The sequence below is a fragment of the Eleutherodactylus coqui genome, chromosome 1 (assembly GCF_035609145.1).
Source record: "Eleutherodactylus coqui strain aEleCoq1 chromosome 1, aEleCoq1.hap1, whole genome shotgun sequence".
Classification (NCBI taxonomy): domain Eukaryota; kingdom Metazoa; phylum Chordata; class Amphibia; order Anura; family Eleutherodactylidae; genus Eleutherodactylus; species Eleutherodactylus coqui.
In genome coordinates this window covers 234,655,153-234,681,927 of record NC_089837.1, presented here as the reverse complement: position 1 = coordinate 234,681,927, position 26,775 = coordinate 234,655,153, and the positions used below count along the sequence as shown (strand labels likewise).

Here is a 26,775-nt window from a genome sequence, read left to right as displayed (position 1 = left end):
AAATAACTTACCTGTAGGTGATCCACAGAAGTAACCTGACTGTAATTAATTAGAACAATTCCTTTGCTAATTATGCTACTATTCTGTGCACTACAGTGCGCATTTAATAAGTAAAATTGTTTGATTTTTGTAATCTAATATTAAACTGTAAATATACATTTCAAAAGTAAGATCTTGTTAAAAGTTGTTTCAAAATACTGACACAATGGAGCACCCTTGTCTATAGATTAAAACTTAGCCTTTAATTATCGGATTAAAATGTACAATTGAACAAATGGACGCCCTATTATATCCCTGTTACAATGCTACTCAAGTGGGGCTTCCATTCTGATAAGCAGAGCTCAAAAAAATGACCTACTGCTCACTATGTGCAAGAATACAACGACTATACTACTGCCCCCTGTGTTCAAGAATATAACTACTATATTACTACCCACTACATATGAAAATAAGACTACTATAAAACTGACCCTACGTACAAGAATACAAATTCTATAGTACTGCCCACTACATACAAGAATATACCATATTTTCCCATATTTAAGACATGTTTTTTGGACAAATATTTTGCTAAAAAATCACACCGTCTTATACACCGAATGCAAGTTTTCAGACCCGAATACAAGTTACATGAATGTAGGCTGTAAGGTACCGGTCATGGGTGTGCGGGAGCCCTTAGGGCTCCGTCACACTACCGGAGCGGGGAGGCAGAGCAGCAGCGCAGAGAAGCACGGCAGCGACGTGGAGAAGCAGGGCAGCGGTGCGGCTAGAAGAGAATGCCTGCAACCTCACACATACACACTACACACACATATACATTACACACACAGCACATATACAGTACATACATACAACACAGTCTACTCACCAGCCATCTCCTCTCAGAGCTGCACGGCCGGTCTTCTGTCTCCTGCACTTGGTCCCCATAGCAACCTATAAAAAGCAACTTCTCGCGAGATAGCGGGGATGCTGACAAGAGCTACAGAGACCTGTCGGGCAGCGCGGAGAGGATGGTCCGGTGAATATGACAGGGACCTATAGTGAGATTTAAACATAGAACAGTACTATGTACTATTTTAGATTCACTGTGGCAAGAATAGTCCAAAAAAAACAGGACCAACCAATTAAAAACTTCTTTACCTCTTAAAAACTGCAAGCCGACAATAGTGAGTCAATCTAACTGACACAGTGCCAGATACATCCGACTACTGTTCATCAACAACAGTGACACAAAATAAAAATACTTTTTCTTCAAAGACATACTCTCTTTACATAAAGAGGGAAAGTGGATGAAACCATATTCCACACAAATCCTGATTTCATTTCTTACATATTAGAAATGGGAAGTGTTCTATGTTTCTCATTTTTCATCACTGTGAGGTGTTTGTTCGTTCAGTTTTTGTGGAAATTTTAATCGCACTATTAAAAGTTACGTTTTATAGTCTAATCAGTGAATATGTACCGTATATACCGGCGTATAAGGCGACGGGGCGTATAAGACGACCCCCCAACTTTCACCTTATACGCCGGTATTACAGTGGAGAAAAAAAAAATCTATACTCACCTCCCCCGGCGTTCTGTCGCGCTCCGGCAGGATGTCGCTCGCTCCTTGTCCCCGGCGCAGCATTGCTTTCTGAATGCGGGGCTTGAAATCCCCGCCTCCAGAAAGCTAATACACACGCCGTCAGCCAGTTACAGCCATTCAATGACAGCATTGAATGGCTGTGATTGGCTGAAGGCGCACGTGGCTTCAGCCAATCACACTATTCAATGACATCATTGAATGGGTGTGATTGGCTGAAGCCACGTGCGCCTTCAGCCAATCACAGCCATTCAATGCTGTCATTGAATAGCTGTACCGGCTGACGGCGTGTGTATTAGCTTTCTGGAAGTGGGGATTTCAAGCCCCGCATTCAGAAAGCAATGCTGCGCGGGGACGAGGAGCGAGCGACATCCTGCCGGAGCGCGACAGAACGCCGGGGAAGGTGAGTAATGATTTTTTTTTTTTACACTTTTTTTTTTGTATTACCGGCGCATAAGACGACCCCCGACTGCAGAGCAGATTTTTCGGGGTTCAAAAGTCATCTTATACGCCGGTATATACGGTACTATTTTATTTTTTAATTCTTTTTTTCTTAATTTTGGGTGGGAAAGTAGGGGGTGCGTCTTATACACGGGGGCGTCTTATACATGAAAAATCTGGCAACTACTATAATACGGACCCTACGTACAAAAATATAACTATAGTACTGCCCCTATGTGCAAGAATATAACTACTAAAATCCTTTCCCCTACGTGCAAGACTATAAATACTATAATATTGTCCTCAAGTGCAAGAATTTAATTAATATAATACAACCTCACTAACTGCAAGAATATAACTACTATAATTCTGTCCTGCTACCTACAAGAATATTACTACTATTATATCATCTCCCTACCTAGAAGAATATAACTACTATAATACCACCCCAACAAGAATATTCACAGACAGAGGCTCTCCCTTACCCTGCCTAGATACATGTAATCACTTACCGATGCCCCCCCCCCCCCCCCCCAGCTCCCTAGCACCACCAGGTAGAATCTAGGACAGGTAGAAGCTCTCCCCACCACTTACTAGAGCCAGATTCCCACTGCACATCAGTAACAATACACAGTAGCCAAGCTGCTCACCTCACCATCCCACAAGTGAGACCACACAGGAGCTGCGCTCAGCAGTGGCTCTTATTACACACTTCTAGGTGGCTGACAGTGACAGGAATGGACAAGCAGAAGCATCAGTAGCCCATAGTCTCCAGAAAGACAGGGGCGACAGGAACTTCTGCTAGATGCAGAACCAATCCTACAGGTATGAGAGCTGTTTAACACACTAGTCCCCACACTATGGTGGACCTCTGGGGAGCCTCTGGTCCTCCAGTTTGTTTTTCTTCTGTTTGATAGGTATGAGAGCTGGCGACGCACCACAGTGCCAGCCTTTCCCTATTGCACCACTTTCTACAAATAGGTATGATAGAATGTCTGAAATTATGAAGACTGCCCAGACAAATAATGGTGGGAGATACTTAGAAAGACATGGTCATCAATTGTGGTCCATTAAATAGATTTAGGCCCAAAATAGAAACAGAGCGTGTACCGGAGGCTGTTTCTTCTGGTACACGCTCTGTTTTTTTTAATTTTGGGCCTAAATCTATTTAATGAACCACAATTGATGATTTATGTCTTTCTAAGTATCTCTCAGCAGTGGTGTTACCTATTTTTTCATCATACTGGTAAACAATGGGCTGACTTTCATACAATCCCTGCATACTATAGAACAATAGCGTTTTTTACCTAGTAAAAATCTGTCTTGACCAACCACACCCAAAGCTCAATATACGTAGCTAACAGATCCCACCACTACCCTTTGTATCATATCTTAGGCTGGTTTCAGATGAGCGCATTTTAGCTCTGTATTTGGTCCATGTTTTAGGGACTGTAATACAGAGCTAATATAAATCTATGTATCTGTTCACAGTGCCATATTTTTAAGTTTTTGGTTTTTTTTCAAAGCAGCATAACCTATTTTTTACATATTTGTCTCTGTTTTGCTATTATTTTTTATTGGGCAAATACAGATAAGTATTGGCCCAGTAGAAAATAAGATCTACAGAGGCAAATACTGAGCAAATAGTGATGAAATACTGATGTCATACAATTGTAATGTCATCTGAAATACGTCCGTAATACCGATCCATATTATGGGTATATTTAAGTATGCTCACCTGAAACCAACATTTCCCCAGTATTTTTCAGAGCCCAAAATGTACAGCAATTATGCTGTAAATCTGCAACTGAATGGTAAGAATTTGGCAGTGTTTAGTTGTGATTAGCTGCAGGATTTAACCGTTGTATTGCAAGTGGGACAGTGCAAGACAGGACTGTCAGGACCAGCGGCTCTCGGGGTCTCTGTGCCCACACCACTGGTCCTACCATCCGGGCTGTGGCGGTGCGGCACAGGGAAGTTCCGATCTTTGTTACCTTCCCTGGCAGCCGTAATCCTGGATACCAGCTCTGGGCACGCGCTCCTGTGCTGAGGGAGCAGGCACCTATGTAGCCGGGTTGCCGGGGACACGGCGGGTGCCGTCCTGCGCCATGTCCCCATTACTATGACACCCGGGCACGCTTGCTCTGTCTCTGCCTGTCTTTAGCAGGCACCGGGGGCTGTTTCTCCCAGTGTCCCGTGATTGGGTCCTGCTGCTGTCAGGCTCCCCGCCCCAATCAGTTTCCTTCTGACCTTGCCAGTGTATGTTTGATCACCAGCTACATCCGCGTTACCTTGAATTGATGCCCTGTTTTGACTTGCTTGCTTTGGACCTGATTTCACCTTCGTCTTACCCATTGTACTGCATTCTCTCCTGTTACCGACCCGGATTGCCTGACCTGCTTTTGTGTTTGTTTGTTTTCCAGTATTTGTCTGTGAGTCTGACTCTGCCCCGCATCCGTAGTTAGCCTAGGGTCTGTCGCCCTAGGGCCTATTCTAGGGGGGCAAGTAGGTAGGGACATGGATTGCTGGTAGGACTAGGGACTTCCACCTGCCTAGACTCTAGTTGTGACTAGGACGAGCTGTTGAGCATTTGATCCCTGGCAACTCATCCTAGTGATGCTCACTCCTGTGCCGTTACACGGGAGCGGGTATTGCTGGCATTGCTCACAGTGCTACCAGTATGGAGATGGAGTGGTCCGGTGAGTGTTCTCCCTCCAACCTGCCTTCATTCACAGTAAGGAGACAGTTATTCAGTGAATAACTGCTGTTTAAATTGAAGAGCGCATCATTCAATTTTCTGCATGCAGAAACTGGACAACTGAACAACTCTCATGCAGTCGCTGCATACATTTACACTGGATGATTACACTGGTCAACAAATCAAAAACATTTTTCTGCATCTAGTTTGGAAACAGGTTGGTTTAACTAATTTTGAGGTGCTGAATTCAGTGGAAAAATCAGATTCTATATATCACGTCACACTTCTGAGATACATAGCACTATTATATAGACAATAATACAGTATTGCCAAATACTGTTTGGTTTTAAATACAAAAAAAACAAAACAACTCAATAATGTTTTTCTGGTAATGTATTTGTGAATGAAACTCAAAAAATACCAATATGCTGAGTTAAGAATGAAGAGAAGTGCTTCATGCAGATTAAAACAAACACTAAACAGCAGTACAGAGAGGCTCATGTTAGTAACCTTCCTGCTCAACTACATTGTTCTGCCATTTAATGACCATTTTAAGAACTTACATTCAAATAAAGAGCTTAGCTTAGTCACTGATTTAATTTTTATAAATAATTCACCAGGAAATGAGCACAAACACAAAAACCTTTTTTAAAAAATGAACAAAATCTAGATTACATGAAAACCTTATGTGATACGTCATTTCTAAAGCTAAATTCAGATTCTACACCCAAAAATATATAAGAATTGATTAGAGATGAGCGAACGTGTTCTTCCGAGCTTGATATTCGTGCGAATATTAGGGTGTTCGGGATGTTCGTTATTCGTAACGAACACCATGCGGTGTTCTGGTTATTTTCACTTCCTTCCCTGAGACGTTAGCGCGCTTTTCTGGCCAATTGAAAGACAGGGAAGGCATTACAACTTCCCCCTGTGACGTTCAAGCCCTATACCACCCCCCTGCTGTGAGTGGCTGGGGCGATCAGGTGTCACCCGAACATAAAAGTCGGCCCCTCCCGCGGTTCGCCTCAGATGCGGTGTGAGTTAGATGAGGGACAGTGCTATTTGTACCGGAGCTGCTGTAGGGAAAGAATTGGTAGTTAGTGTAGGCTTCAAGACCCCCCAAAGGTCCTTATTAGGGCCACTGATAGCTGTGTGTTGGCTGCTGTTAGCAGTGGCAAATTTTTTTTTCTCAAAATCGCCTCTGCAGAGCGTTGCACCTGGCATTAGGGACAGAAGTGCTGCATAGGCAGGGAGAGTCTTAGGAGTGAGTGTAGCCTTCAAGAACCTCAACGGTCCTTTCTAGGGCCATATTTATCCGTGTGCAGTACTGTCCAGGCTGCTGTTAGCTGTGCTGCATTTTTTTTTGCTTCTCAAAATCGCCTCTGCAGACCATTGCACCCTCCATTGATACTGCAGGGAAAGAATTGTATAGGCAGGGCGACAACACAGTTGTTATTCATTGAATATACGCAGTGCTGCCTTTTGGTGCCAAAAAACTGAAAACAAATCTATTTGTCCAGCCTCTGTCCGTCCTAAGGGCTGTGGACACGTGTGAGCTGCGTGAACAACATTGCTAAATCAGACGCACCCAGCTACGCTTTACTGCTGGCTTCGCCATTTGCTTTCCTTAATTGGGAAAAAAATACCTGCTCTCCAAGAGTTATAATAACTCTGCTACCCTCACGTTCTGTGACACATAAGCAGGGACACAGCACAGTTATTAAACTTCTCATGTTCATTGAATATACGCAGTGCTGCCTTTTGGTGGAAAAAAACTGAAAACAAATCTATTTGTCCAGCCTCTGTCCGTCCTAAGGGCGGTGGACACGTGTGAGCTGCGTGAACAACATTGCTAAATCAGACGCACCCAGCTACGCTTTACTGCTGGCTTCGCCATTTGCTTTCCTTAATTGGGAAAAAAATACCTGCTCTCCAAGAGTTATAATAACTCTGCTACCCTCACGTTCTGTGACACATAAGCAGGGACACAGCACAGTTATTAAACTTCTCATGTTCATTGAATATACGCAGTGCTGCCTTTTGGTGGAAAAAAACTGAAAACAAATCTATTTGTCCAGCCTCTGTCCGTCCTAAGGGCGGTGGACACGTGTGAGCTGCGTGAACAACATTGCTAAATCAGACGCATCCAGCTACGCTTTACTGCTGGCTTCGCCATTTGCTTTCCTTAATTGGGAAAAAAATACCTGCTCTCCAAGAGTTATAATAACTCTGCTACCCTCACGTTCTGTGACACATAAGCAGGGACACAGCACAGTTATTAAACTTCTCATGTTCATTGAATATACGCAGTGCTGCCTTTTGGTGGAAAAAAACTGAAAACAAATCTATTTGTCCAGCCTCTGTCCGTCCTAAGGGCGGTGGACACGTGTGAGCTGCGTGAACAACATTGCTAAATCAGACGCACCCAGCTACGCTTTACTGCTGGCTTCGCCATTTGCTTTCCTTAATTGGGAAAAAAATACCTGCTCTCCAAGAGTTATAATAACTCTGCTACCCTCACGTTCTGTGACACATAAGCAGGGACACAGCACAGTTATTAAACTTCTCATGTTCATTGAATATACGCAGTGCTGCCTTTTGGTGGAAAAAAACTGAAAACAAATCTATTTGTCCAGCCTCTGTCCGTCCTAAGGGCGGTGGACACGTGTGAGCTGCGTGAACAACATTGCTAAATCAGACGCATCCAGCTACGCTTTACTGCTGGCTTCGCCATTTGCTTTCCTTAATTGGGAAAAAAATACCTGCTCTCCAAGAGTTATAATAACTCTGCTACCCTCACGTTCTGTGACACATAAGCAGGGACACAGCACAGTTATTAAACTTCTCATGTTCATTGAATATACGCAGTGCTGCCTTTTGGTGGAAAAAAACTGAAAACAAATCTATTTGTCCAGCCTCTGTCCGTCCTAAGGGCGGTGGACACGTGTGAGCTGCGTGAACAACATTGCTAAATCAGACGCATCCAGCTACGCTTTACTGCTGGCTTCGCCATTTGCTTTCCTTAATTGGGAAAAAAATACCTGCTCTCCAAGAGTTATAATAACTCTGCTACCTTCACGTTCTGTGACACATTAGCAGGGACACAGCACAGTTATTAAACTTAGATAATTCATTCACTAGAGGCAGTGGGGCCTTTCGTTTTCCAAAAAGGGCAAAAATTATATTTGGCCTGCAGTCTTGCGCCAATTTATTTCCTGCCTGTGAAATCAAATCACTGGTAATACAGCATGCTGAGGGGTAGGGGTAGGCCTAGAGGACGTGGACGCGGCCGAGGACGCGGAGGGCCAAGTCAGGGTGTGGGCACAGCCCGAGCTCCTGATCCCGGTGTGTCGCAGCCGACTGCTGCGCGATTAGGAGAGAGGCACGTTTCTGGCGTCCCCACATTCATCGCTCAATTAATGGGTCCACGCGGGAGACGGTTATTAGAAAATGAGCAGTGTGAGCAGGTCCTGTCCTGGATGGCAGAAAGTGCTTCGAGCAACCTATCGTCTACCCGCAGTTCTGCGCCGTCCACTGCTGCCAATCCGAATCCTCTGTCTGCTGCTCCTCCTTCCTCCCAGCCTCCTCACTCCACTACAATAACACCTGCTCAGGAGCGGGAACACTCCCAGGAACTGTTCTCGGGCCCCTGCTTAGATTGGGCAGCAGCGGTTCCTCTCCCACCAGAGGAGTTTATGGTCACTGATGCCCAACCATTCGAAAGTTCCCGGGGTCCGGGGGAAGAGGCTGGGGACTTCCGCCAACTGTCTCAACAACTTTCTGTGGGTGAGGAGGACGATGACGATCAGACACAGTTGTCTTGCAGTGAGGTAGTAGTAAGGGCAGTAAGTCCGAGGGAGGAGCGCACAGAGGATTCGGAGGAAGAGCAGCAGGACGATGAGGTGACTGACCCCACCTAGGGTTGTGGAAACTGAGTCCTTCAAAAGTATCATGGAGGCGGCGGCCCCGCACTACTCAGTTCCCAGTCGCCACTACTTTTCCCGATGTGCCGTCCCAGCCCAGCACGACCACGTCTCCCGCAACATTGTGCGCGCCCTCACCAACGCGGTTACTGCCACGGTCCACTTAACTACGGACACGTGGACAAGCACAGGCGGGCAGGGCCACTACATCTCCCTGACGGCACATTGGGTGAATTTAGTGGAGGCTGGGACAGAGTCAGAGCCTGGGACCGCTCACGTCCTACCCACCCCCAGAATTGCGGGCCCCAGCTCGGTGCTGGTATCTGCGGAGGTGTATGCTTCCTCCACTAAAGCACCCTCCTCCTCCTCCTCCTCCTCTGTCTCGCAATCAAGATGTGTTAGGAGCAGCATGTCGCCAGCAGTCGGTGTCGCGCGGTGTGGCAGCACAGCGGTGGGCAAGCGTCAGCAGGCCGTGCTGAAACTACTCAGCTTAGGCGATAAGAGGCACACGGCCCACGAACTGCTGCAGGGTCTGACAGAGCAGACCGACCGCTGGCTTGCGCCGCTGAGCCTCCAACCGGGCATGGTCGTGTGTGACAACGGCCGTAACCTGGTGGCGGCTCTGCAGCTCGGCAGCCTCACGCACGTGCCATGCCTGGCCCACGTCTTTAATTTGGTGGTTCAGCGCTTTCTGAAAAGCTACCCACGCTTGTCAGACCTGCTCGTAAAGGCGCGCCGGCTCTGCGCACATTTCCGCAAGTCCCACACGGACGCTGCCACCCTGCGCACCCTGCAACATCACTTTAAGCTGCCAGTGCACCGACTGCTGTGCGACGTGCCCACACGGTGGAACTCTACGCTCCACATGTTGGCCAGGCTCTATGAACAACGTAGAGCTATAGTCGAATACCAACTCCAACATGGGCGGCGCAGTGGGAGTCAGCCTCCTCAATTCCTTTCAGAAGAGTGGGCCTGGTTGGCAGACATCTGCCATGTCCTTGGTAATTTTGAGGAGTCTACCCAGGTGGTGAGCGGCGATGCTACAATCATTAGCGTCACCATTCCTCTGCTATGCATCTTGAGAAATTCCCTGCAAACCATAAAGGCAGCTGCTTTGCGCTCGGAAACGGGGGCGGGGGAAGACAGTATGCCGCTGGATAGTCAGGGCACCCTCCTGTCTATTTCTCAGCGCGTACAGGAGGAGGAGGAGCATGAGGAGGATGAGGAGGAGGGGGAAGAGACAGCTTGGCCCGCTGCTGACGGTACACCGGCTGATTGCCTGTCATCCTTTCAGCGTGTATGGCCTGAGGAGGAGGAGGAGGAGGAGGAGGAGGATCCTGATAGTGATCTTCCTAGTGAAGACAGCCATGTGTTGCGTACAGGTACCCTGGCACACATGGCTGACTTAATGTTAGGATGCCTTTCTCGTGACCCTCGCGTTGCACGCATTCTGGCCACGACGGATTACTGGGTGTACACACTGCTCGATCCACGGTATAAGGAGAACCTGCCCACTCTGATTCCCGAAGAGGAAAGGGGTTCGAGAGTGTTGCTATACCACAGGACCCTTGCGGACAAGCTGATGGTAAAATTCCCAGCCGACAGCGCTAGTGGCAGAAGGCGCAGTACCGAGGGCAAGGTAGCAGGGGATGTGCGTAGATCGAGCAGCATGTACATCCCAGGCAGTGCAACAGTCTTTAAGGGCCTGGCCAGCTTTATGGCTCCCCACCAAGACTGTGTCACCGCTCCCCAGTCACGGCTGAGTCGGCGGGAGCACTGTAAAAGGATGGTGAGGGAGTACGTAGCGGATCGCACGACCATCCTTGGTGACGCCTCTGCCCCCTACAACTACTGGGTGTCGAAGCTGGACATGTGGCCTGAACTAGCGCTGTATGCCCTGGAGGTGCTTGCTTGTCTTGCGGCTAGCGTCTTGTCGGAGAGGGTGTTTAGTGCGGCTGGGGGAATCATCACAGATAAGCGTAGCCGCTTGTCATCCGACAGTGCCGACAGGCTAACACTCATCAAGATGAACAAAGGCTGGATTTCCCCAGACTTCTGTTCTCCACCAGCGGACAGCAGCGATACGTAAGCAATACGTAGGCTGCACCCGCGGATGGAAGCTACGTTCTCTCTCACCATCCAAAACGGGGACATTTCTGCTTCATCAATCTGTGTCTAATATTCCTCCTCCTCCTCCTCCTGCTCCTCCTCCTGAAACCTCACGTAATCACGCTGAACGGGCAATTTTTCTTAGGGCCACAAGGCTCACTCAAATAATTTTTCTGAACAATTTTTATAAGTTTCAATGCGCTTAAAAGCATTGGAACTTTAACTTGAACCAATTTTTCGTTACACTGGGCTGCCTCCAGGCCTAGTTACCACTTAAGCCACATTAACCAAAGCGATTAATGGGTTTCACCTGCCCTCTTGGCTGGCCATGGCCAATTTTTGGGATGTACATTAGTACTGTTGATACAGCAATTTTTGTGGGCCCTCGCCTACAGTGTAATCAAATTAATTTTTAGCCCACCTGCATTACAGCTGACGTTACCTCAGCTGTGTTGGGCAATGCAATGGGATATTTTTATGTACCGCCGGTGGGTTCCAGGGAGCCATCCATGCTGTAGGTGCACACTGAGTTTTTAATACATCTGTACACTTCTAAAGAACCCGTCTGACTGGGGCATGCAGTGTGGGCCGAAGCCCACCTGTATTACGCACGACATTATTACCTCAGCTGTGTTGGGCAATGCAATGGGATATTTCTATGTACCGCCGGTGGCTTCCTGGCACCCACCCAGGCAGTGGGTCCACAGGGAGTTTAACCTACATGTGTCCACTTGTAAAGAACCCCAGTCAGACTGGGGCATGCAGTGTGGGCCGAAGCCCACCTGCATTAAGCACGACATTACTACCTCAGCTGTGTTGGGCAATGCAATGGGATATTTTTATGTACCGCCGGTGGGTTCCAGGGAGCCACCCATGCTGTAGGTGCACACTGAGTTTTTAATACATCTGTACACTTCTAAAGAACCCGTCTGACTGGGGCATGCAGTGTGGGCCGAAGCCCACCTGTATTACGCACGACATTACTACCTCAGCTGTGTTGGGCAATGCAATGGGATATTTCTATGTACCGCCGGTGGCTTCCTGGCACCCACCCAGGCAGTGGGTCCACAGGGAGTTTAACCTACATGTGTCCACTTGTAAAGAACCCCAGTCTGACTGGGGCATGCAGTGTGGGCCGAAACCCACCTGCATTAACCCTTTCCAGTCCACTGTGTGACCTGTGAAGACATTAGGGTTTAAGGCTGTACAGCTCCGTTGTTGGTAGACGTCCGTCGGGGTTCTCTTACTGTATATTGCCAGCCTCTCTGCTGTCGGAGCCTATCCTACGTGTCAGCTCATGCAGTACTGGCTTTAGCCAGCATATAGCGCCGTTGTATAACAGCAGAAAAAGAGTAAGCCCCCTAGGAAAACCATATACAAATTGGATTGGAAAGGGTTAAGCACAACATTACTACCTCAGCTGTGTTGGGCAATGCAATGGGATATTTCTATGTACCGCCGGTGGCTTCCTGGCACCCACCCAGGCAGTGGGTCCACAGGGAGTTTAACCTACATGTGTCCACTTGTAAAGAACCCCAGTCTGACTGGGGCATGCAGTGTGGGCCGAAGCCCACCTGCATTAAGCACGACATTACTACCTCAGCTGTGTTGGGCAATGCAATGGGATATTTCTGTGTACCGCCGGTGGGTTCCAGGGAGCCACCCATGCTGTGGGTCGACAGGGACTTCACAATAGGGAGTTGTACCTGCCTGTGTCTATGAATTAAAAAGCCCGGTCTGACTGGGGCATGCAGACACCTTGACAGAATGAATAGTGTGTGGCACATAGGTTCCCCATTGCTATGCCCACGTGTGCAGCTCCTGATGGCGGTGGCACAGGATTCTATTTCTCATTGCTTCTGTACAGCATTGTGGGCTATCGCTCCGCCACTTTTAAAGAGGGTCGCTGCCTAGCCGTGCCAACCTCTGCAGTGTGTGCCTGCGGTCCCTCGTCATGGCAGACGCAATTCTAAATAGACATGAGCGTGGTGTGGCATGAGGGCAGCTGAAGGCTGCCCAGGGACACTTTGGTGTGCGCTGTGGGGGGGGAGGGGGGGGGGCGGTTGGGCAGCATGTAACCCAGGAGAAGTGTCAGTGGAGTGTCATGCAGGCAGTGATTGTGCTTTGTTGGAGGTAGTGTGGTGCTTAGCAAAGGTATGCCATGCTAATGAGGGCTTTTCAGAAGTAAAAGTTGTTGGGAGGGGGGGGGCCCCACTCTTGCCGGTATTGTGGCTTAATAGTGGGACCTGTGAACTTGAGATGCAGCCCAACACGTAGCCCCTCGCCTGCCCTATCCGTTTCTGTGTCGTTCCCATCACTTTGTTGAATTGCCCAGATTTTCACACATGAAAACCTTAGCGAGCATCGGCGAAATACAAAAATGCTCTGGTCGCCCATTGACTTCAATGGGGTTCGTTGTTCGAAACGAACCCTCGAGCATCCCGGGAAGTTCGTTCCGAATAACGAACACCCGAACATTTTGGTGTTCGCTCATTTCTAGAATTGATATATCGCACACCAGATGCAAAAATGCTGTTGAGTGTTATCGATTCTGAGCGATTATAATCGTCCCATGTAAATGGGCCAATAGACTAGGCAGTTAAAATGCTCCAGATTTATCATAGAGTCTCTGCTGATTGATAATTCTTAAAATTTTAAGACTGTCTAGTCAAAAGTTTAGACCACTTATTAATTGGCTAAAGTCTGCACCAAAATCTGCATGGCCAGCTGTGGAATTTAATGCAGAATTGCCAGCAGAATTCTATTTTTAATTCTGCATCAAAATTCACACATTAGCAGTGCAGGATACACAGCGTTTACAGTACCAGCCATATGGTGCAGATTAAAAAATTCCCTTCAAATGGTGAGAATATTTTCTGCAATCTGCAGTGTTTTTGTAAAATGTTGTGAATTCTGATTCTGCAGCATTTCTGTTTGTGGTGCGGAATTCAACACTTGACATATTAGAACTAATGCTCATGGCAGATTTCTGCTACCTTTTACACTGCGTAAATCCACGGCGTTACCCCGGAACTATTAGGTTTGATTGAACCTAATAGTGCAATGTCCACACAGCGGAATTCCACCGCAGAATTCCGCAGCATGAAACAAACCGCAGCATGTTCTAATTGCTGCAGGAATACACGTTGCCGGCTTCCATTGTAGTTGTGGCGGACCCCGCTGCAATATTCTGCTAGCAGAGTCCACCACGGTCGTGGGCATGAGGCTAATGGGTTGCATTACGCAACTGTTCTGCAAGGTTAACTGTGGCCAACTATGCACCATTTGCAGATTTGGCCAAAGCGTCATTCTTGTGGAATTGCTGTGGCTACTGCATTGTGGAATTCCCCAGTGATTCCACAATGTTGGAAGGCAGCTTTATGATTCAACTATGTGATTACTACCCTAATATACTATATGTCTAACACTTTTGATATATTATATTCATGGAAATTGCACAATGCACCTAAATCACTGGCACTTTGGTTCAGAATATTCACAATGTGGTTAAATATTCGGTGATTATACACTGCACTCATGTTTCAATGTATTATTGCTACTTGTTCAATAAAATGTTCATTGAAAGGAAGGGAACATTGTAACAAAGAGCTGATTTCTAGCCCTTCACCACAGTACTACAGAAACATGGCTAGAAAAGGGGCTTTCCTTTTGCTGTAATGGCCACTTAATATTTCATAAAAGTCTCATTTTATAATAAATTAGGATCTGAAAATATAACTAATCTGAGGGAGAAAAAATGATTTCCTCTGCTGCTCATTGTCCAAAATTTACACCAGGAGTGTTCAGAGTAATGTCCTATTTGCAGAGCAGAAAATGATTATAATTAGTAGTGCATATGGAGGAGGATGCATGGCCATGACTGTCTTCTTAAACTTATGAAACTCTACACTGAATAAAGACTATGTTATGTTAGTGGAATTTAAATGTATTAGGCCCTACTGAATGAATCATGTAGTCAAACAATGCACACTGCTATATAACTGAGTGCTCGTTCACATGAGCGTGGTTATAGTGAGATATAGGCACGAGAAAAGATAGCAGCTATACTGCACTAAAAATACCGTAAAGAATTTTAAGGTGTATCAAAAATTTTATTTGGGAATGTGAGGACAGCAGTCAATGACCTGAAGCTGAAGAGATGTTGGGTGATACAATAAGACAATGACCAAAAACACCCCAGTAAATCAACGAAAGAATGGTTGAAAGAAAAGAAGACATATTTTGGAATAACCAAGTCACAGTCCTGACCTACTGAGATGCCGTGGTATGACCTGAAGAGGCCATCCCAGAGATATTGACGAACTGAAACACATTTGGCTCAAAATTCCTACTCAGTGTTATGTAAAATTGTATTTACAGCTTTTTATCCTTGCACTGCAGATGGTTACTCAATGTACTCAATAAAAGATATGAACGGTACAACTCTTTGTGTGTTGTTAGTTCAGTTTGATTGTTGTCTATAACAATCAGACCACATTTCATTTGTAATGAGTGTCAAAATCCAAGTAGTTCTGAAAGGTTCACTTACTTTTTCTTGTAACTGTAGAAACAGTACAGCAGTGTGTATATACTACTTCGCTGATTTTCTATAAAATTTTGTGCATTCTATATACAGGCTTCTGCCTATAATGTTTATTCCAGTTCTGCACACATTTTATATATTATAAAGTATGCTACATTTGGGTCAGGGCAGCAGACTGCTAGGTATAGCAGACAGGTCTGCTGCTCTGCCCTGTCTGTTATCTGAGTTTGTATTTATTTTGCTCCAGCATCTCCAGAGTTAATGGCTCCTGACTGTTTGCCAATCACTCCACTATATAGCTGGAGGCTGTTTGCCCATCTCTCCACTATATAGCTTCCTCTGATCTGGTTTCCAGTATTTCCGGGTTGCTGTTCTTCTATGACGGTTCATGGCTGCCTCTCCTGCAGTTTCACTGTGACAACTAATCTCAAGTATGCTGTAGCTAAAAGCTACTTGTGCTTTACCCAGATCTTCTGTTCCTACTCACTTTTACGGCTCCTGTTTCTGCTTTATATGTCCTGTTCCAGTTAGGGCCTTGACAGGGTTATGCAGCGCCCAGGTTCCAGCTCGGGGCCGTCCTTATCGGAACAATTACTCTGCTCTGTTAGACAGGGACTTCATTAGCCTTTTCCAGCTCAGGTGTAGCTGAGTCCCAGTCTCTGTCTTGTACCAAGCTATGCGCCGAGGAGTGAGCAGCCGTTCTCTGGGTCAGCTGTCAGTCCTTCCAGGTGGTTTACCCTGCTCGGAGGGATGACACAGTGGTTCCACATCCAAATATATAACACAGACTTATATTTCATGAGTGTAGTAGGCCTCAGTGGGTGTTGCTGAGCTACTCACTGCTCTGATCGGGTCATGAATTGTGATGTGAGGGCCGAACTACGAAGCACAGAAAGCCTGTGCATTCCCTCCTACTATCCAGATCCAATGGAGTTGGTAAGCTTTACTGGGATAGGTTAATGGCAAAAGTGAAGATGAGTGTGCAACAACGGTTTCACCAGCAATCATGTTTCCATATCTCATAATTTCACACCTGTGTTGGGGATTCCACTTTCCTGCTCAGTTCAGGGAGCAGGAAAGGGAAATCCCTATGGCCAAATGGCTACATCTCTTGAAGGAACTGAACAGTGTCGGACAGACCCCATTGACTATAATGAGGTCCATCCAATTTCTTCCCAGCTGCCCGGCTTTTGAACAGGAGAAAAAATTCTGCATGAAGTGCTTTTCCTTCTGGTATTTTGAGACGGATCTATGATGGAACCTTCGACTGGACATTCTAATGAAGATGGGAAACCAGCCACTTGTCCTGTACTACTCTCCAGCATTGATTCTCTCTACTATTTATTAAGGGACTGCCTGCTCAACTTCTTCACAGGTCAGCTAAAGGTTGTACATTTAATTTTCCATTGCAGGCTTTGGTTTTCTTAACCAATTCATTTTTGTGTTATCACAGATCAGAGTTACAGAGTCATTGTAAATTACTTACGGCTATGTTTATCAAAAGGCCTGCTGAACAGCTCTTGATGTGATTCCCTTCAGCTTACTCATTTTCTGTATGATATTAAACACTTTGATGGGTAAAATTCTTTAGAAATATCCAGGAATAAATCTTAATCATTTCACACAGAATCAATAAAGTGCTCTTTGATTAACAAAAGCTCTTAAATACTAGCATTAAGTCATTTCTTCATGTTACTACTGTTTCATTTTAGATTTTGGGGTATGTGAGGGGAGCTACGTAGTGAGAGGTTAATCAACAGACACAGATCATAATAGCTAGCCCTATGCCTTTCTCGTCACTTTGCCTTTCACTGGTTTTCAATTGCTATGCCAAACCCCAGGTGGCATGCAGATTTGATAAACTGTGTAATGGGAAGGGAGAATGTTTTGTGTTTCATGCAGATACAAGCAGAAGCAATAATTGCCACCCAAGAGTACTTTTCTATTCTGCTGTTATTGAGGCACTAAGGAATTTTGTATTGCTTGTCTAAATACCGTGCTTCGTCCAAATATCCAGTTATACACAGTAGGAGTACAGTATCTCTCTTTCCAGACAATTAAGGGAGCTGAAGATGGCCAGTGGGCAGCCAAGAACTTTGTGTTTCAAGCAATAATGATAATGTGCTCCAGTTCTTTAATTAGAAATCTTTGTGCATCATTGGAAATGTGAAGTGATACGTGTTTGTGGCCAGCTGCAGCAAACCATGTATGAATACTCTGCATTATGCATTATGATGTCTCATCCTCTGGTTAAAAAAACTGCAAAGAGGAATATATTGGACAGCATAACAAAATTCGGATAGCCTACCCCAGAGAGATCTTACAAATGTACTCCTTTTACTGAAGTTCATTTCCACCATTGTTCCATAAAATATTTTTAGAGCAATCAAAGATCAATTTTTGTGCTTCAGAACTCTATTTCCTCTTCTCTTTACACTGTCATGAAATTAAAGGGCCACTCCAGTCTTTTTTTCCCCTTCATTACCGTATATAGCTATCCCCAGTATATATAATCAGCTACTGTTACCTAATTAGTTATTTCTTAGTCTGAATCTCCTGGCCCCTTCTCCTTGAATGGTCATGTGAACTCAGTTCAAATCAGATCAGATTTACTTGGGGCTATGTATTCAGTTTCTAGTCAGTTTCTCAGTCTGTGTGATAATATAGCATGGACTGTACCACAAACTGTTTAGAGGAGGACACAGAAACTCTTGCCACAGTTACTGATAGTGATCACACAGCTCCTGTCACACAGTTTTAATAGAGGAGATCACAGCTCATTCTTCTGACTGTATAATTATTAACTGTAGTTTATTTAGGTGAATATCGAAGGTAATTATAAATAAACTATCCCCCAGCAGGCAGAAATAGGATAGCCTGTAGATAATGCTGTGCTAATGCATCATTGGATTGATGTGAAAATGAACCCCAAAAATTTTACCATCAAGATGGTGCCTGATAAGTATTAGACAGGGAGCTGCACTGTATGAAAGTGGCTGCAATACACAGAGGAGTCCCCCAGAGTGTGACAAGCAATCAGGAGAAGGAGACAGGCATGGGAAAATGTGTTTTTGCTGGAGTGGCCCTTTAAATGATACAATTCTGGCTGCTTGCAGTCACCATTAGGGAACGCACACTGCATGCGGATTCATACAGTTGCTATTGAACTCAATGCAAGCTGTACAAATAGCTACACACTGAGTTATTTCTAGTGGCTGCTGCAGGTAAGTACCATGATTGGGGCAGACAGCCTTCCATGTCACCTGCCATCATCTAATGCATCTGACTTATTTGAAATTACTGCATACTCCTATGATGGAGCATGAGTCAGTCCTAGTGATAAATGGCAACTGCAACTGTGCTACATGTATACATCTAAATGACATATGCAACAACAAAGAAATGGCAGCAGCACTTAAACGTATCTCAATCTGAGGGGAGGTGTGATCCAGGTAAATAATGCCGGCTCCAAAAGAAAATTGATCTGAATCCGTGATCCATATATTCAAGCACAATCCTTTGTAAGCTTAAGCCACATCAGGGATATTGAAAGCACGATACGTGGTTGAGTGCTTCATCTTTATTGAATGTGCACAAGTAGACAACGTTTCGACCGTCTTGCAGTCTTTATCCAGTCTATACCACCATTAAAACCCACACATTAAAATCCTGCATTATTGCGCAATAACGATACTCACGTTATAACGCGGGTTTCACAGTTGCAGGAAGAACACCTAGGTGTGGAATTAATTAGTCACAGTGAGGGTTCTACTGTAGTCTCTAAAACGTAACTTTTATTCAAAATAAAAAATAAATAAAAAGGATTTTGTATCTCAAAATCCCAGGTTATTAGACACACGAACAAAAAGAATAAAACCTAACCCCTATCGTATGGTGGGGAAAGCAACGTATGATCTAAAAAAGGACACGATGGGATGTTAGTCCTACGTCCTTAACATCCAAGAAGACATTATAGCTTTCTAGGCATGTCAAAAAAGACACATGACCGCGCACGTCATTCGTGCAGTTACACCCCCTAATTGCGGTGGGGCCCTACGGTCCTAAATAAACGCCTTAAGTGGTCTAGTTATGATGCGCCCGCCTTAGGGACTCTCTAACCGCATACAGCACTAACATTCTGACTTAACCCAGTCACTGGGGCAATTCGCAGCTCTGCATCACGTCACCATTGGGTCACATGACCGGGACGGATCATGTGACTTGCTGGATATTTCCATAAGCGGAGTCTTATGCTCCGATGCACATCAGAAGGTGGTCTAAGCTTTTTTGACATGACTAGAAAGCTATAATGTCTTCCTGGATGTTAAGGACGTAGGACTAACATCCCATCGTGTCCATTTTTAGATCTTTTCATCTGTCCGGGGGACTCTCCGCCCTAAATGGGCAGAGCTTTAGAAGCAACTACTTCTCATTGGTTTAAAGGCTACATACCCCCAACAGGGGAGGGTCTACAGGACTATATGAAGTCGACAAGACACAGAGCTCATTCATAGCTGCCAGCCTACCACAGAGGCTGGTGCTGCTACTTTTTTATTTTGTTCCTGCAAACTTTATTCTGGGGGAAACTGGGTTGATTTGGCTGTACCTAGTGATAGGATCGTCTATCTCCCTCATTTTTTGAGGTTAATCTCCCTATTACGGGGATTTACCGGCTGGTTAGAAGCTGACCTATTTGATAATAATCTTTGTGGTTCCTGATGAGGCTACACTATCCGTAGCGGAAACGCGTTGAACCCCTTTAAGATCTTACTTTGCAGCTTGGTGTGCTGTATTTTGGCTTTTCTATTGCCATTTCTCACGAAGAATATTTTTGAGCTTTAGCTATTGTTAGATGTCAGCTATACAGTACATCTGATCCTTCCTAATTTGCCGTAAAAAGTGTGGTTGCTCCCAATACTTATACACACTTACGGCTTTCTATAAAACAGGCAGCATTTATCAATGGTGGGAACGATGCGCCTGCTCTAACTGTTGGAGCCCTACATGGTTTCCTACTTATGGAATAGCTGCAGCAATCTAACTGAGTTGGAAACATGATTTCTAGTGAGCTGACCTACATCATATCTCTCCAGCCTTAGGATACATATGACTTGGCACAGGGATAGAAAACTGGGATTTTTCTATATCCGATACGTTTGGTACAAACACTTGTTTCAAGGCGGCTCATACGTTGCTTTCCCCACCATACGATAGGGGTTAGGTTTTATTCTTTTTGTTCGTGTGTCTAAAAACCTGGGATTTTGAGATACAAAATCCTTTTTATTTATTTTTCATTTTGAATAAAAGTTATGTTTTAGAGACTACAGTAGAACCCTCACGTTATAACGCGGGATCAATAACGGCACTTATATTGCTGAAGGGCAGAAGCCCACTATCGTGAATGTTCATAGGAATCCTGCGCATGCGCTGTTAGATGCGAGAGACACCAGCATCTCAAAATGTGGCTGAGAGCCTTGATTCTGCTAAATATGATGATTTACGGATACATCGCACACCTACACCTGAGGTAATGGATGGTGGGTATGGTCCCGACCCAAGGGGCAGGCTTTTAACATTTTAATAATTAGTTTGTGTTGGTGACTGGTCTGTGCTTTGGCTTGTACGTATTTATTCGGTGTGGGTTTTAATGGTGGTATAGACTGGATAAAGACTGCAAGACAGTTGAAACGTTGTCTACTTGCACACATTCAATAAAGAGGAAGCATTCAACTATGTGAGTATCGTGCTTTCAATATCCCTGATGCGGCTCAAGCTTACAAAGGATTATCCATCTAAATGATATAGAAAACCCTACAGGGATACAGGTGTAAAAAAGAAGTGCAGACCTGGAAACACTTATATCATCTATAGAAGGCTGGAGTCACAACAATGTTAACTTTTTTTATAGTTCGATTCTGATCCAGGAGACAAAAGGAAAAACCAAGAGTGCCAAATCTGGCATACACTGCACCCAAACAGCACCAGACAGAACCCATTGACTATAATGGAGTCCGTATGGTTTCAGGCAGGTCCATCAGAGTTTTCCTAGATGAAATAGCTTAGCATTTTGTGCTGTTCGGTGCTGGAGGCTCTGAATGGAGTTCCTGGGGAAGATGGCATTAGAAGTATTTTCAAATGCTAAATTGTGCCAAAATTTGATATACACATCCAACCTAATGTATATGATATTCACCCTATCTACTACTAGTGGGAAATTACGAATGGTTATAAACAGATTTCCATTAAGCCGAGTTTATGAAACACTTGTGGTGCTGTTTCTGACATAACTATGTTAAAAAGGTGGACTGAGCTTCAGACTCAACCTGAATACAATTCATTAATCAATGCATGGTCCAAACCTGCATTGTCTCCAGACTATACCTTATTCATTAATACAGCATACACTGCACTATGACAGAGACTGCACACCTCTGGTCCATTAACCAGCATAAATAAATCTACCAAAATTAACCCTAATACATTAAATGGGTTGTCCAGTTGTAAAATATTGATGGCTTATTCTTAAAACAGGTCATCAATAGTACATCGGGGTGGTCCATGGGCCAGAATCCCCACTGATCTTGCTGAGCATTCATTTCAATGGGAACTTGAAGTACCTGGAGTACTAAGTTTGGCCACTGCCGTGGGATAGGAGCGGTCTGCTTCGTGCAGAAATTAGCTCAGTAAACGAGTGCACAGGCCTGGAGAATAGTGATTGATGGGGGTTCTGGGTTATGGACCCCTACCAATCTAATATTGATGACTTATGCTGAGAATAGGCCATCAATAGTTTACACCTGGACAACCCCTTTAAAGTCAAAATTGTTCATTTAACATTCATGTTATACAATCTAGCTGAAGTATCACCGATTCAGGCTGATCTAGCTATGCACAAATGAGCTGAACACATTGCCTGTTAATTCCAGGTCTCTATCCATATGCAAGTAAGTCAAACTATGCTTTAGGCATCTACTTAACTTCTAACTAGTGATTATGGTGAAACAGCTAATGAAGTGTGACTGTTAATGTTTTTCTGCCTCTACAGTAGTGTGCAATCTCTTTTAACCCTATATTATCAGCATGTAGAACATCATATTATTGAATCCTTCATTGACATTAAAAACAAAATGTCTGATATGAGTAAAATGTCTTTTCTCCAGAAGAATTGTGGAAATGGAGAGTCTAGAAATCTCATTACTCATTTCATCCCTGGTGCCCATTGAAAGCAAATTTGTCTCAGCAGGATACTATTAGTACAGGTAAGTAGGAAACTTTCATTACTTTTAATCGTGCGAAGGGAGAATGGGAATTTATAGTAAAAGTAGGACTTCACATTCACAGTGATTTTACTTAAAGGGGTTGTCTCGCGGCAGCAAGTGGGGGTATACACTTCTGTATGGCCATATTAATGCACTTTGTAATGTACATCGTGCATTAAATATGAGCCATACAGAAGTTATTCACTTACCTGCTCCGTTGCTAGCGTCCCCGTCGCCATGGATCCGTCTAATTCTGATGTCTTCTTGCTTTTTTAGACGCGCTTGCGCTGTGCGGCCTTCTTCCTGGTGAATGGGGCCGCTCGTGCCGGAGAGCTGGTCCTCGTAGCTCCGCCCCGTCACGTGTGCCGATTCCAGCCAATCAGGAGGCTGGAATCGGCAATGGACCGCACAGAGCCCACGGTGCACCATGGGAGAAGACCCGCGGTGCATCGTGGGTGAAGATCCCGGCGGCCATCTTGGTGAAGGAAGAAGAAGGAAGAAGGAAGACGAATTCGGGTAAGTAATAAAAATTTGTTTTTTTAACACATCCTTTGGGGTTGTCCTGCGCCGAACGGGGGGCCTATGGAAAAAAAAACAGTTTCGGCGCGAGACAACCCCTTTAGGGCGAGCACCCACTGGCGTTTGCGTTTTCCGCGTTTTCGCCGCGTTTCCCGCGTTTTTTCCGCCCGCTTTCCGCGGCGTTTTCGCGGCGTTTTCGCGGCTTTTCCATTAATTTCCATGGAGAAAAATAAGGACACATATGCAACTGACAGCTCCTATGTTAAAAACGCAAACGCAATGCAAAAAAAACGCCAGTGGACAGGAACACATGTTATCTCTATGCCTGTGCAGGAAAAACGCAAAACGCAAAACGCAAAACGCAGGTAAAAAAACGCCAGTGGGTGCTCGCCCTTAAACTGTTCTTTTGGTTGAAGCAAGTCAGTAGAAGATTTCTTTCAAGTTATGTGAATTTGGTTTTGTGATTGTTGTATTTCTTAGTTAAATGTATTATTCGTGTTACTGCTTTGAATATTTAGGAATAAAGTTAATAAAATAAACTTTAAACATACTTATGTTACTCATGTAGATAAAGTATAAAAACTTAAAGGGGTTGTCCGATTACCGAACAACCCCCACTCAATAAGGCAGTCTGGGGTAAAATAATAATCTGACTAATTCTTACCCCTCTGCTGTCGCTGGGATACAGCGCTGCAGGCCTGCTGTGGTCCCGGTATTTGTTGTGATAGCTGCCGTCACAGGCAGTCAGGTGACCACTGCAGCCAATCAGAGGCTGCAGCATCACTGCTTGTTCTGGCATCTGCACTCACATCTTCAGCACCATGGATGCCAGAAGTTTAGGAATGTGAGATTGCAGCTCCTGAATGGCTGCAGCTGTCAGGTGGCTTACGGTAATGTCAACTGTCAAAACAAATGCTGGGATCACAGCGGTACTGCAATGCTGGACACCAGTGATTGCAAAGGGGTAAGTATACAGCTTATTATTTTACCCCACACAATTCTATTGAAGAGGGGTTATCCGGTAACCAGACAACCTCTTTAAAGAACCACTTATTTCTACTTATTTGGTAAGTTAGAAAGACAAGGCAGATATAATGAAGTAATTGGCATATCACACTACATAGGATTTATGTGTAGTCTTTAACCAAGGAGAGACTGAATGGAAGCTGTAGACAGCTTGGGAATTTTATATAAGATGCATTGGAATAACTAAACAATGGCTGCTTAATATTTGGCATGCAATAATATATTAAAAAAGAAATACAAGTGTGAGCAATAGTTAATTGTTCATAAAAAATAACTATTTTCTGTCAATTTAAATCTGTCATTAATGATTACCATACGTTTCTGCGAACAAATTAAAAAGCAATTAATTAATTAAGCAAACTATTCTAATTGCAATATTTTAACCTGATTACAATACTACAAGAAACAACCAAAACAGATTTTAGAATTTACCGATGGCTTATTATTCTGCATCAAAGACAAGATACATACAGGCCCTCAAATGCCTATATTAATCTCTTCAGAATAACAATGAACCCCTGGTGTCCAAGAGAGCAGTTCATCCTGGCACCGGTAGAGGAGCAGTACTAGCCCCCATGTGATGCACTGGATCTTGCAGTCGATCTGATGCTTCACAGATTGGGATTGTTTATGGCATTGTAAGGCAAATGTGGTTTCAAGGTACAATGGCCCAGTAAAGGACAGCCATTGTAAGTTAACAGAGCACTATATATAGCTTATGATTTAACTTAAAACTCATCTAAAAATTAAATTCCCTTGTGTTGCCAAAAATACATCATATAACTTTAAGCACATATAAAATAAAAGTAGTGGACTTGTCCTTGTCAATCAATTGGGTCAAGCTTATTGCATGGGACTGTGTACAACTCCTATTGAATGCCGCTGGCATAGCAGCAAGTGGTAATTTTTATTCTTCTCCTGGTGGATACAGCAGGCAGCCAGAATGTTATCATTTAACTTTATGGTTGGATGAACAGAAGCAGAGAATTTAGAGCTCTGAATCAGACAAACAGAACTTCAACCCACAAAATATATATTATGGCACTAATATGCATAGTCAATGAAACATTGGGACAGCACACAAAAAATATGATTTGAAGAGGGAACATGTTTTATTGATGCTTCAGTGGCACAGGCAACATGGATACATGTTGGGCTACATGCCCTTTATTAAGCCAAAGAGAAGTACAAACAAGGGCAATGTCTGCCAAGATTCTTTCTTCAGCTTGACACTAATCTGCATGGAATTGTTGAGCTTAAAATAAAATGAGATTCAATGTTGGAGTTACACTGTAAATTCCATTCAATTCTAAGTACTATTTATGTTATTGTAACCAATGAATCAAAGTACTAACAATCACTTGTCTGTGAGTGACTGAGTGAGTTACATGTTCCGCCCCTGATCACATGACGGTGACATCATCACATATCCTTCATCGAGTGAGTAAGTTAAATGCTCCACCATGGATCCCATGGTGGTGATATCATCACAGGTTCTTTATCCCAACCACGATTTCACCTCAGCAAGCAGCTGAATCACCACAGCTCTAAGCTCCGCCCCTGATCACATGACAGTGACGCCATCAGAGGTCCTTCAATATTTTGACCAACTCCAACCATCATCACAGGTGCTTCAGTGAGTGACATGTGATGCTGTCATTCACTATTTTATATTATAAGTTAAGCATTGCACCACTAGAAACACTGGTACTATAAATAATACTAATAACTAGTATACATATATAGCATATTGTTCCTCAGGGTGACCATAGCATTTACTTTGGTTAACAAGTTTTCTGTACTAAGAATGATTTCCAGGTACATTTTAGGATTCTGTCAATGAAGTTTATGGTGAGAGAAATAATATGTCAAAGTATGAATACTTACAACTGTCCTCTTCTTCAGAGATACATTTCAAGACATAACAGGCATAGATGAACCCAGTAAGCTGAAATAAAACAAATATATGTTAGTTCATAGGATCAATGCTACACTGCTTACAATAAGTTGTCTGGTTTTCAGCACCTCATGTGGTGCTATAGTATATAACAGTGGATTTATGACCCCATTTTTTATTCAGGTATTTTTATTGATTTTACAACAGCTTTTTTAAACAAATCACAGCAACTTCTTGCCTTTTCCTCTCTCCAATTCAGGTAACCAAATGGGCATCATAGTCCAAAGACTCAAAGATCAACCAGAAACAATCAATGAGAAACAGTACAACATATACAATCTTATGCACCGTGGTATATATAAAGCAGTGCATTATTCTGTTATTCAACAAAGACTCATGTTATGAAATAACCTGTAAAGTTTAATCAGTACCATTACAAAAACTATCCTGCTGTGCGTGTGACCCATGGCCATCGATTGGGTATAGTAGATAAAGGAGTACCACACATTACTGTCAACTAACCTAACACAATTCTCTTTCTATATGCATAGGTGCAAAGCCAGGAGTATCCAGCCATTTTACCCAGACTTTCTCATACCTTTGTACAGCATTTTTTTTTAACATATATTTCTTTTTCCAATAAAATGGCCTAGTTCACCTTAATATTGAATTCAGTCTCCCTGCACACAGACACCTTCAGTCTGGGTGTGGAGAAGAGGGAAGAGGCTGAGAAATTGCCCAGTGTGTGCCCTGGGCCCAATCTACCCAGGCCTCTATG

The 26,775-nt window shown here is 44.2% G+C and overlaps 1 protein-coding gene across 1 annotated transcript in view; it reads right to left on the bottom strand.

Annotated features, from left to right (window-relative positions):
- Nucleotides 1–26,775, bottom strand: part of NKAIN2 (sodium/potassium transporting ATPase interacting 2) — a 793,322-nt gene that overhangs the window by 25,066 nt on the left and 741,481 nt on the right. The window contains exon 5 of the mRNA XM_066591198.1: nucleotides 25,988–26,048. Within this exon, the coding sequence (XP_066447295.1) occupies nucleotides 25,988–26,048 (61 nt within the window). The remainder of the gene's footprint in view (nucleotides 1–25,987; nucleotides 26,049–26,775) is intronic.